Raw genomic sequence first — 13,560 nt, forward strand, 5'->3', positions numbered from 1 at the left:
GAGTGACTTAAATCCAGTAATTTCTATTTGTTTATTTAATAATATCTACTAAATTAAATCACAAAATAAAACATATAGTTACAGAATTTGTCATATTTAGTAATTAAGAAACAGAGGACCTCGTCAAAATTAGTAAGACAGCCATCTCTTACTTGGTTAAATGTCGTATAGGATGGATGATCTAATCTCGACAATCACTGATTGTCTGGTAGTTGTCCGCAATACTCCTTTGTGATTTGATACCATTCTTATATTCAATCCTACTTTACTACTAGCGGATCATATGGTTTTTTTTAAAAAAAAACTGTGTCTAGAAATAGCCCATACAATAATTTTGTCATTTTAATTTTTTAAACCTTGATATTTATTTAATTGTATTTTTTTTTTAATGAATGTGGATAAGCCACATGTCAAGGGGGCACATACGCAAAGCACAAATGGAAGCTCAGCAATACATATGCCCTCACCTTACATCTCTTCGGTGAGATACGAATTCTTTACACACGTAAGAGGACCTCCAATAGATCAAATGTTCGTCAGTATTATAAAATTAATTTAAATAACAAGGATGATTCTTTTACCATTCCACATATAAAACCATCACCTTTTTTATGTTATTTTAATAACATTTAATAAATTACATCTCAAAATGATACATATAGGTACAAAATTTGTCGTATTAAGAACTGAAAGACCTCATCAAAATTAGTAAGACATCTAACTCTTTCTCGGTTCAATGTCATCTAGGATGGATGATCTAATCACGACAATCATTAATTGTCGGGTAGTTGTCCTTAGTACTCCTCTGCAAATGATACTATCCTTATATTTGATCCTACTTCACTACCAGTGAATCATTTGGCATATTTTTTCACCTTGTACAGATATAGCCCATACAGTAGAGCTTACATTCATCAAGAAGAAGTTGGATAGTATATATAATTTTGCTATTTTTTTAACTTTGAGATTTATTTAATTGTAAAATTATTTTTTTTTGACGAATGTAGACAAGTCACGTGTCAAAAAGACACATGCACAGAGTGCAACCGCAAGATCAGCAATATGTGCTCTCATCTTTCATCTCTTAGTGGACACAAACACTTTATATGTAAGACGACCACTAATAGACTAAAAGATAGTTAGTATTGTAAATTTAATTTAAGTAACTGACATGATTCATTTGCCATTTTACATATAAAACCATCACTTTTTTATGTTATTTTAACAACGAAAAGTTTCTTTCAAAGATATTAACTATAAAATATCATTTATTTTACTTAAAATTTTTTTATAAAATAATATGTCTTCATATTTCCAATTAAAATTAAAATATCAAAAGTGGCTCTAGCTTGCAAGAAAGAGTTAAAGTGGGTTGAAAAACAATTTTGTGATTTATTGGGGTTGCAATGGAAAAATCCACATTTGTGAAAATATTGTTTTTCAGGGACCTATTTGCTAAAAAACCCATAACCCCTCCCAAATAGGTAAATATATATATATATCCAAATTAACTCTTTCTCTTTCTTCATCTCTTCTTCGCCGGAGAAGTTGAAAACCCTAGCTCGCGATCCCGATGAAACTACATAAATTAGGGGTTTTCTAGGATTTTCCAGTGTTTTTGAAGCTCTGTAGTTCTGATGAGCGGGGGAACACCAGATCGGTAGGGATCAAGATGAAGGTCTCGTTCAAGGTATCGAAGACCGGGACTCGGTTCAGACCGCGGCTTCGAGCATTCGGAGAGGATGATCCTGCTCCGAGCGAGGGTTCCACTGAGAATTCTCACGCCCTCAACGGTACCGGATCCAAATGCGAGGTAACTTTCTCCATTCACCTCATCGTCTTTGCAGTAAATGGAATTTTATGTTTGAATAGTTATTTTTGATACGTTGGTGTTATTTGTACGGTATTTGATATATGAAACGTTTTAAAGTGGAGAATTTGGCGATTGAAAACGATTTTTTTTTCTTGATTTGTTGATTTTTTTTTTTTTATTTTTGAAAAATGTTAGTTTAAATTCATGCATTTTTTCATCATTGTTCTTTAGGTTTTTATTTTGTTGGAGTTTTTGATTGAATCCATGTCTTTGTTGGCTTGTGGTTGAAAATTAGGGTTGATCAGTAGGAAGTCGTAGAGTTGAGATCTTTGGTTTCCAATAGTGAGTGACTTTTTCATTTTTAGGATTTCTGTATTGGTTTTGACTTTGTTTGTCATTTTAGGTTGGTCATTGGAACTTACTGGATGGAATTCTTGCTATTGTTCTTTTATTGTGGAAATTAGGGTTTGGTTTTGTTTTCTATTATACGGTCAGTTTTGAATTGATTATTTGTATATTTTTTTTTATGCCTTTATTTATGGAGCTTTGTGCAAACGAAGGTTTTTTTTTTGCCATTTGTGGCGTGTTTGTAGTTTTTCACCTGTCTGTCTTTTTACGATGTTATCCAACTTTGGATATTTTGTAAGGTTCATTACTAATATATATACCGAAGAAATCTCAAACTGAAATTTGAATTTGTTTAAGAGTTTGATTGTTGGCTAGAAAGCGACAAAGAAATGCAGAGTAAATTCATCTCAAAACCTGTACAAACTTTGGTTTAATGCCTCAAAAAGTTTTATCCAAAATCCAGCTCTGGATCATCCTTGAAATTGTTGGCGTTTCCTTTTATCTGAAAGTAATTTTGGTCTTTAATTAATTAGGCATGAAATGATGCATAATTAGCTCATTGAAGCAATGAGAATAAACACCTTAATGTGGTTGAGATTTCTCAAGGTCAAACTTAGAGTAAGCAAGGTTCATTTGGGAATTTGTAATGATACCCATGCTGGTCTGAAATATTTATACAATATGGTTTTTATAAATGTCTGTTCTCAAGATTTTAGATTATTATTGAATGTCGTTATTTGCAATGTGCTGCAATTATTTTGGCGTGCAATGTGTCACTTTCCTTCCTTTCTTAATGAAGGGTTATCAAATGTGCCTTGCTTCTAACAAATAACTGAAGCTCGGTTTAAATTTTGATTCGTTGCACCATATTTGAATAACAATGAGCATGTTTTGAGCTGGGCTCAAACAAATGTATGCTTGCTTAAGCCTGTCATCACAAGCACTTTTGCAAACAAAAGCATGCATCACGATTTTGAGCCACTTGATAGTTAATAAGGACTCGAACTCTTAGAGATTAATACACTGCCTTAAATCTTTACTTTTATTTTGAGTCTGTGGTGGATTTGTGTATGAGCTTGGCTCTTTTATTTGTTGTTTAGTTTTTTTAGAAAATGAGGTGTACTTCAAAGTTGGTAATGAGTTATCTTCACCTCATCCAGCTTGCAATGGGCTAGATCCAAACCTCAGGTGAACGTAGCTCACTCACTTAACCTTGAATTATTTACATGCCTAATCAGTGTTATTAAAAGCGACAAAGGTGCTTAGGCGAGGCGATGCCCCAACGCCTCAACACCCCTAGGGCGAGACGCCTTCAATGCGCTAGGCATAAAAAAGCGCCCTTGTCTGGCTATTAACCCTATATTTAATGCTTTCAATTAGTGTTAATTGGGATTTTAATAAAGCACACTTACTAATAAGGAAGGAAATAAATTTAGGAGAGAAAAATTAGGTGGTTTTAAAAAAGCTTACTTACTAATAAAGAATGAAATAAATTTAGGGGAGAAAAACTAGGTGATTTAAGTGTACAAATACTATTTTTTAAAAAAATAATGAGTACATTAACGGATTAACTAATTAATTAGATAGAATTGAAGAGGCTACAAAAGTTGTACTCTAAATCTAGTTATGGAGTTGAAGCTAGCTTAGATGACGAAGATGATGATATTATAGAATTAGATGACTTATGAAGATAGAGTTTGCACTCTAAAAACTTGAGTAGTTCTAGACGTCTAAGAAGTGTTTTTCATGACTTTATGCTATGCTTTGTTTAACTTGGTGCTTTACTTTACTTGACTTTAATAATTCAAAAAATTATATGTATATATTTAGTTATTTATTAACTAGCGCTTTACTTCGCTCGGGCATGTGACTGTCATGGCACCTCTCGCCTTGGGCAATAAAAAGTCTTAGCGTCTTAAGTGCGCCTAGCTCTTGTAATTACACTGTGCCTAATTAGATTGGCTTGGGATTAAAAAGACTTCCTGTTCTTATTTTCCATGTTTTGTTACTTGTGTCATTAGATACCACTGCCATTATCTGCAAAATAATCAGCTATCACACATTTGTTTATCATTCTTAAATTATATATTCTCTTGGTTGTGGAGATTATCAAATTGTAAGCTGGTGTCCTGTCACTACTATCCTGTCAGAAATTCTAAAGCCAAAAGTATTCAACCTCTCTTGCCCTACTACCTTCTAGGCACTTTTTTGGTTACTAATTCAATGTCCATGTCACCGTAGGCCGAATTTGAATCAAATCATCCCCAATAGCTGTAAACTTCTCTTTCCATTGATCGTTAGTTTTATCTTTGATGTACCCTGGTTTTTCGTTTTTCTGATACATTCTGACTTGTACATATCATTTGCCATCTTTAATTTTTCTTTTCAGAAAACTATTTGTGCCCAAGTTCTTTAGAATTAGTGCTAAATGAATTACTCATCCTTTTGGTACAGGTTAATATTTCTGAAGGAGCAAATCATGTTGCTGGCTTGTCAATTTCTTCCTCTCGCCATAAGGAGCTTATATCGGCCGGTTTGTCACAACACTTTTTTTTTTTTCCAATTAAAGAAGTTCTACTTGTTATTGTTTTGGTTTATCAGTTTCCCCACTGCGCATCATCCATCATGGAAATTATTTCCTTCCTTTTTGTGACAGAACATGAAGTTTCCTTTACCCTGAACCTTTTTCAGAAAGGATATTTCATAGGGAAACCTTCTGAGGTACTTTTTACTTTCTTTCTAAATTTGAGAGTTATTTTTTCACTAGTGGGAGGTCTGATATTAGATAAAATTGAAGATTTTTTTTTCTTGAAATATGTTCTTACATTCCACAAAAAATTTCAGACTGAGAATCCTCAACCTATGCTTCAAGATATGAAGTCATTGCATCCATATGACAGGGCATCAGAGAGTCTGTTTTCTGTAAGTTCTTTTTATCTGTCTTGGCCAAATTTAGGATTGTATAATTTGTATTTGATGGTGACGTTTCTTTCAGAAGCCTAATGGGAAGTAATTTTTGTTCCTGCGCCTTTTTTTAAGTGATGTTTACTGAACACAAACCTTTGTGAGGTTAACAATATTAATCATCCATGCAATATATGCAAAGTTTGATTCTTTTATACAAACCAATTATTTCTAAGTTTCTTGCTGGAAATATTCATTGATTAGTATTAAAAGTAGCTGAATCTTCACTGCAAACACTCTGGTGAGCTCACCGTTTGTTTGTTCATTTTCCTCAATGGCAAGGGCTTCTCTTGCCATCATTTAGTTTGTTTAGTGATGTAAATTTAACACTTACGCTTTGGTTGCATGTTGATGCATATTTTACGGGCCCATCATCATTTTGATTTTGACTTTTTTTTTGTCGTTTTCTTTTTTTGGCTTCTTTTTTTTGTTTTTGTTTTTTTTCTTGGTATGGCAAGTTAAGTGTATACTTCAAATTTAGCAATGATGATGATACTAACAGTCAAAGTTACATATTGGGTTATCTCAAAAAATAATTGCGACATTCAGTACTATTTTAAGAATATTAGATTGTCAAAGTGCAGTTCAAAATAATTGCAGTGGTTATTGCTTTTATCTACACCCATTAAGGAACTGCATGAGACTTAATGAGCCAAGTGTTCTTTATGGATTTAGAATAGTGATGTTGGTCTTCATTATGATTATTGACAGAATAAACTACTAGCAGTTAAAGTTACATATTGGGTTATTGAGAGCACACATTTATTATGTCTCATGGGGAGCGATGTTCCATGATTTTTCATCTATTAAAGAATCACATGAAGACATTATAAATTATGCTCCTGATAAAAATCAGTTTTGAGAAATTCAGATCCAATTAAAATCTGTTTTTTCCGTCACATCTCCTATTTTCAATCATTTGAGTTATATTCTGGAAGTGACTCACAATACAAGATTTGTGAATTTAGTTAAAAAAATTAGCTAGCAAACGATGAGCTTGATAGTCATTCTGATCATGCTAATGGTAATGTGAAACATTCATGTTGGTCATATCTGTTCATCAGCTTGCTACTCTTCATCATTTATAGACATCAAAATTGTATGTTGAATGACAAAGTTCACTGATGTTTTTCCTTATGATCCATTTTGTTGTTTTTGCTTGTTAATTAATTGTGCGCCCATGTGCCTATAGGCTATTGAGTCAGGGTGGTTGCCAGGAGATATTCTTGATGATATACCAAGCAAATACTCTCGAGGAACTGTTGTTTGTGAGGTTTGTTCATATATATTGATTGAACCAACACTTTGCATTTTCACATTCTGATGCCTGTTTTGTTGTTCAGATGCTTGCTAAAATCAGTCAAATACATGCTCCTTAGAATTACTCATTTTAAACACTGTACAAATGCTTTTATTTTTATTGCCTGGCAGTGTTCTTTGAGCCACACCATAAGAGAGAAAAAGGGTTACAAATCCTTTGAATTTGCTGCAGTTAAATTTTGTTAGATGCAAATCAAACATATTATTTAGACCTGATTCAACTCAAAAGCTTAAGTTGATAGGATGAGAAACATAGGCTTATAACTTCAAATCTATATTTTCCAGATTAACTGTTGTGGGACTATTAGTTACTCTAACATGTCTCTTGGATATGTGCCAGTTTATTTTAACTAGTCACCTTACAAACAAACTAAATAGACCAAGCTTTGATATTATGTTAGATGAAAACCAAACCAAACATATTATCTGGGCTTAATTCAATCTAAAACATTGAGCTGATAGGATGAGAAATCCAGACTTATATGTTCAAAAGTATATTTTTCAAATTAACCAATATGGGGCTCTTAGTAATTCTAACAAATCTCATATGTATATGTATTGGGCTCGCTCACCATAAACAATAATAGACATAGAGCACTTGATACCGGCTGAAAATCTTGGTGTAATGAATAGTAATTTGTCAGAAGCAGGGAGCAATAACATGTATTATGCCTATTTTATTTATTATTTTTATGGGGTAATTTGATGAAATAGTTTGTGTGATATATTTAGTAAATGCTTCATTATCATGCATTTGGGTTAGAATTGAGAATCCTATGTTACTTATAGATTTGAATCATATTCAACTATTCCTATGATATTTTGAATTAAGGGGATTAAGACTTGCCATGACTGTTGTATGGTTTATGTTAGTATATGTGCATGTGTGTATATATAATGCAATTGATTATGAAAACTTCTTCCAGTCTCTGAATGATCCTTTTCTTTGGTCTGACATAAACATTGGCCACTCCATCTATATGTCACCAGAATGGTTCTCTTGTTCGACATAAACATCGGGCACACAATTCTATATATCACCAGGATGGTACTATTGATCTTGTAATAGAATTAAATGCTCTAAGTTCAGCGTTGAATTTATGACATATTTACAGAGCAATACATCCTTTGTGGTTTTAACCCAAATTTAGAAACAGAAGCTGATTGCTTTTTTCTTGCTAGCATTTATTTGCCAATATTTGGAATTACCTGTGATGATTGGCGTTAAGTGAAATGGTTTCCTCGTTGAACTTCTCGCCTGGAGATGACTATTGTTTTTGGTCCTCAGGTTTCAACTTAGTTTCCCCTTGCAGGTACATGACTACAGGAAATGCACATCTGAACAAGGGCCTGCTGGTTCTGCTCTGGACTCCAGTCCTACTGTGAACAAAGTGCTGTTGCGCATGTCCTTGGAAAATATTGTGAAGGATATGCCCTTAATTTCAGATGATACATGGACCTATAGTGATCTAATGGTTAGCACAGTAGCACTTTAACCTGCTATGAGGGGCTCCTAGTTGTCTCTCAAAGACTGATCTAATGTTTGCATACTTATTATGTCCTACAGGAGGTTGAGTCTCGTATATTGAAGGCTCTCCAACCAAAACTTTCTTTAGACCCTACCCCTATGTTGGATAGACTTTGTGATGATCAATCAAGTACCAAGGTATTACATTTCTTACACCTTTTAAAAATAGATAGAAAATTTCTGATTAAATAACCTCAGCAAAGTGAATATTCCATATTACATACATGATTTGCAGCTTGATCTAGGCATTGGAAGAAAACGGAGAGTACGGCAGGCCCCTGAAGTGACAGTCACCTCCAACAATCAAAGTCACGGAAAGAAGGTTTGTATTGATAGGTTGTCTGAGAATATGGGTTACAACCCAGATATAGGAACTATACAAGGTGATGGAAGGTTGCAGCGTGTTCATGAGAACACAATTGCTCAACACCTGCCTGTGGGGATTTCATCAATGCGGCCTAATACTTTTGCTCAAGAAATGGGCAGGCCTGCTCTGCCGTTATCCTCCCAATCCAAGTTCCAACCAACTATTAACCACCCAGGAGTTCTGCAGGATCATGGATTACCTTCAAATTTGGCAGGAGTCAGCACGAATGTAACTTCACCTCTCAGCCCATACAGTGACTCTCTTCATGGAAAGAGGGACATACAGGATGCTCAACTTACACCAATGTCAGGAACCAAGAGGTCAAAGCAGAACCCAGTGGGAGTGGATGGTATGCAACAACAACCCACAGGGCCGCAATTTGTTGGCCTCAATGGGGTGGATATGCAGTGGAAGCTGCAACAACAATTAGATGTCAAGGGGGTCCAGTACTCTTCTACTTTGAGCAGTCAAAGGTATCCATCTCATGTGATGAGTAATATTTCTAATCAAGAGACTGGCACATCATTCTACTTTAATCAGCAAGGGATGAGATATGCTCCTAAGGAGGAGCAAACAGAAATGAAGTTGGACAGGCAAGAACTAGAGAAGTCTAAAGATGCTCGGCAAGCATTGGCAACAGAGGGCAATATACTTGACCAGCAGCAATTACGACCCCAGCATCCCCCCCAGCAGCAGCCTCTCAGGAACCACCTTCCAACCACTACACAATGGCATAATTCACGTACTGTAGTTGACAAGGATCCTCGGAAGGATGATACACTTCAGAAACGGAAACCAATGAACAGCCCACGTGTCTCATCTGGACCCATGGTTCAATCTCCTGTTTCATCAAAATCAGGAGAAATTTCTAGTGGCTCGGTGGGTGGGCAGTTTAGTGCTGTTGCAACATCTGCTTTGGGATCACAGAAGGATAAGCTAGCTGCAACTTCAAATGCTGCCCTTGGAGCTCCATCTGTGACTTCAAGTCCTAATGATAATGTGCAAAGACAGCATCAAACATCAGTTGGTGCGAAGAGAAAAGCTAACTCTGTTCCCAAAACACAAACAATGAGTGGGGTTGGATCTCCTGCCAGTGTTAGTAACATCAATGCTCCATTAAATGCTAACAGTCCATCAGTAGGAAATGCTTCTATGGGTGATCAAGTTATTCTTGAACATTTCTTAAAGGTTGACATGCTTACTCAGAGGTATGATCACATATATACATAATGACTATGCTTATATCCAAAATTTGCTTTTTTCTTGATAGGCGCGCCTTCCTGTAAGACGCAATTTTATTCTTGTTTATCTTTTCAGATGATAGCTGTAGTTCTATAACATCCAATTAACTTTAAGCTCTTAGGGTGGATAGTCCTGCTTTGGTGCTTAAATTTGGGTTTTTACAAACTTACTCATGCCATTTAATTTTTCTTTTATGTCATGAATGTTTCTGTTTGCTAGCTATTTGGTAGAATTGATGAGAGCATTGACAAAAATTCCTATTTTAAATGGATATAGTTGATGGTTAGTCTTTGTCTATTATTGGAAACCTTAACATTAGTTGGTTACCACCTTTTCTGTTTTCACTTACATTAGTGGTAGAGATAGGATGAGTGTTATTTGACGGAGGATTACTAATTTTTGTCTGTTCAATGCAAACCTGGATATCCATTCACTGTTCCTCTTTTCACTCGGTTTAGTTGTAGGAGTGTCACAGATGCTACTTGATGGTTGTTCTTTTCGGAATTTTGGGCATGCCACTGAAGTGGGGGAGGGCATGCTATAGATACATGGCATTTTTGCATGCATGTTCCTGTCAAATTTGTAGTTGGATGTGTAACCCTGCAGGGTTAGTATATTTGTTACTGTCTTGGTTTTCTAGAGGTATACACTATACAAGCCCTTGCAAAATTTGCTGCAGTATATATGTCTGTGTGCATGCTGTCATGTGTGTGGTGCCGCCTTTAGAAATGCTCTTCTAAAACAAATACTTTGGAAAGAGCTTCTCTTAAACATTTACAATTGGAGCTTTTACTACTTGCTGTGAAAGCTGGCCGACTTCCTTCCTCGGATCATAGGATCCACCCACCCGTTTTCTTGTCAACTCAAAATATGGAACTCTTTTGCCCCTGCGGAGAGCCAGATGAGGGGAGACCCTCATGTCCGGTTCGGTGGGTGGGGATATCCTGGCCAAGCTCAATTCAAAGTCATTTTTCAGCTTTTAGCTTTTCAAAATCCTTTTGTTTGAATTACCAATTGCTATCTTATGTAATCAAAGAGATTTCAAATTTTCGATAATTGAAAAGATTTTCCAAAAAACTGAAAAGCGACGCAAAATGAGTCCTATATAATCCAAGGAGGTAGAAATTGTTGCAACTTGAACAATTCATGTCACTGTCCTTTTGTAACTTCAAAATCCTGAATACTCTATCCTTTTGCTGGTAATTCTTTCTCAAATTTATTGGGCCAGAATACTGGCTAAGCTTGAAGTGCTTTGAATTTTGTTCCTTTTATTCCTGTCATTCGTATATGATTTTATCATTTTAAAAAGTCTGTTTGATGGCTGATTTTTGTCAATATATCTCCTAAATATGTCAAAATCGTGACTTTCTTTATCTTGTAGGAATTTTCTGAATAATCTTACATTGTTATTGAAATATTGACTGCTTCAAAAACTTACTCTGTTATGTGTTTTAACTGGTACAACTTAAGCACTAATTTTCTCTTACTTTTTGCTGGTTGTTGTATAAGATACCAACTCAATGTTAAGAAGAACAAGGTTGATGATTATCATTTGAGGAAACCGGTTTTGTATTCATCTCAGCAACTCTCTGCATATTTATCCGATACTTTCATTGCTGAGGATTTTATAGACCCGATTCAACCCTTGTCTAAATCAGTTATAAGTAGCTCTGCCAATACTTATAAAACCAGAGTACTGAATTTCCTGCGCACGGATCATGGTTATCAAGGTTTGCTACTTGGCCTAACAAATCTGGAATCCGTATTTTTTTATTTACCCCAAATGTTTTATCTTCTCACTGTTTGATCTGCTGCTGTATAGCTTATTCTGCCAAGTCTTCGCACCAGTTGACTTTGCATGAGAGATCTGGTGATGACACGGTTGCATTGCAGTATGGAGATACCAATGATACTGGTTTGTCTAACAGTTGTTCACTGTCGTTACCAACCAATGTGAGTTTGTGCATTGCCAATCCTGCATCTCTTTTATATAAGTTACTTGATTTAATATATCACTTGGAAATATTTTTTTGTCAGATCTATGCCGATCTGCTTGCTGCCCAGTTCTCTTCGCTCGTAAGTTTCCCTGAGAAGTAAACCTATCTAGAAAGTTTATTGAGTTTTGCCATCAGCCCAGTAACTTAACCTCATATATTTATTTATCTTCTGTAGATGGAGAAAGAAGGATATCAAAAAATAGAAGATCAAACTCAACGTTCACGACTTCCCGTTGGTGTTACTTCTGGTAGTACCACAGCAATGATGGGTATCTCAATGGATAATGCCGCTGCCCATGAGATTAAACATTCTGAGATGGTTCCTGGTCAACCACCGAATTTTGCTGCAATAGCAAATAACAATGGTATGGGACCCTTAAGTTCCTCGCAGAATATCTCCAATGGTGTGAGGTTGCTGTCTGCTGCTGGCAACAACAGCCAGCCTTTATCTATTTCTCCAGGTTACTTGCCTGGGTCACCAATGATCCAAAGACCACCACAAATTGATCAACCATTGCTTCAGCAACAGCAACAACAACTATTGTTGCAGCAAAACCAACAGTCTCAGATGCAGCAACAACAGCAGCTTTCCATGTCTTCAATGCAGAGGCCCACTGGACTGCTGTCAACAAATCCGCTCTCGCAAATGGTGGGGCAGAACTCTAACCTTCATATAGGTACAAGCCATATTGTCAACAACAAATCTCATCTGCCAATACAGATGTTGCAGCAACAGTCCCAGCTAGCTCCGAAGATGATGATGGGGCTGAATGCCATCAATAGGGGGAACATTGGCAACAACATGGTTGGCCTTGGTGGCCTAGGCAATGTCATGGGAATGCCTGGTGTTCGGGGCATATCTTCCCCGATGGGAATTCCAGGCTTGAACAACAACATGAGCCCTAATCAGATGAACATTGGAACAGCATCTACTTTTGGAGCAGGACGTCCTAGTAGCTTGGCAATTGCACATGCAAATAAATTCAGAATGGCAGCACAAAAAGGGATATATAATCCACAATCAGGACTTGTTGGTTTACCTGGAAATAGCAATCAGATGCTTCCCAACACGTCAGGCTTTTCTATGTTAGGACATACATTTAACCGAGGCAACATGAGTACCTTACAACGCAATACCATGGCGTCCATGGGACCACCGAAGATCCCTGGGCAAAACTTCTACATAAATTCCTTGCAGCAGCAGCAACAGCAGCAGCAGCTACAACAGCAACAACAGTTACAGCAGCAGCAGCAGCAGCAGCAACAACAACAGCAGGTTCAGCAGCAGCAACAAATAAGCTCACCATTACAGCAGGCACAGGTCGGTTCTCCACAAGTTGTAGGTTCTCCACCTGCAATGGTGATGCAGCAGCAGCAGCAGCAGCCGCAGCAGCAGATTAGCCAGCAACAAATTGGCCAGCAGACTGTGATGAGTCCCCAGCAATTGAGCTCCGGTGCTTTGCAACAGATCACCAACAATGCAGGGCCAGTGCCAGGGCCAGGGCCAGCTAGCCCACAGCTAAGCTCGCAAACACATGGATCAGTTGGTAGTATCACAAGCTCTCCCATGGAGCAGCTGCAAGGTGCAAATAAAGGCTGTTCTACTGGCAATGTTTAAATTAAAGTTTTCGGTGGAGAGTTCTTGCAGCAGATTGCAGCTCAATAAAAATAGGTGCTTTCCATGTGGATCCCAAGAGAAATTTTTTATTTGTCTGTTGCTGCATCCAAATTTCTTCTGTAATCAGTACCCATAAAATATTATCAAATTTCTCATTGTTGTCATCTCCTGCTCATCTCTTAATGTAAAAATCATATACAATGTCCAGTATTTTAATCTGTTAGGCTTGTGTTATTGACTTTTTGTTAATCCTGTAAATAATCATTCTTCCCGGCATTTCAATAACAGTTGTGCCTAAATTAGCATTTATTTATTTATTTTTAAACGATGTTCAATCTTGATCTCAGTTAAAGATCATGTATG

The 13,560-nt window shown here is 36.5% G+C and overlaps 1 protein-coding gene across 1 annotated transcript; it reads left to right on the forward strand.

The window, feature by feature from the left end:
* The first annotated feature begins 1,535 nt into the window (after window positions 1–1,535).
* LOC120259898 (protein PHYTOCHROME-DEPENDENT LATE-FLOWERING) lies at window positions 1,536–13,525 on the forward strand. Its single transcript, XM_039267357.1, has 12 exons — window positions 1,536–1,813; window positions 4,616–4,694; window positions 4,818–4,882; window positions 5,006–5,083; window positions 6,318–6,398; window positions 7,759–7,920; window positions 8,013–8,111; window positions 8,209–9,548; window positions 11,092–11,312; window positions 11,405–11,535; window positions 11,620–11,658; window positions 11,755–13,525. Exons 1-12 carry the CDS (start codon window positions 1,673–1,675, stop codon window positions 13,195–13,197), a joined length of 3,879 nt encoding a protein of 1,292 aa, XP_039123291.1. The 5' UTR covers window positions 1,536–1,672; the 3' UTR covers window positions 13,198–13,525.
* Window positions 13,526–13,560: the final 35 nt, after the last annotated feature.

Source organism: Dioscorea cayenensis, chromosome 5, assembly GCF_009730915.1.
Source record: "Dioscorea cayenensis subsp. rotundata cultivar TDr96_F1 chromosome 5, TDr96_F1_v2_PseudoChromosome.rev07_lg8_w22 25.fasta, whole genome shotgun sequence".
Classification (NCBI taxonomy): domain Eukaryota; kingdom Viridiplantae; phylum Streptophyta; class Magnoliopsida; order Dioscoreales; family Dioscoreaceae; genus Dioscorea; species Dioscorea cayenensis.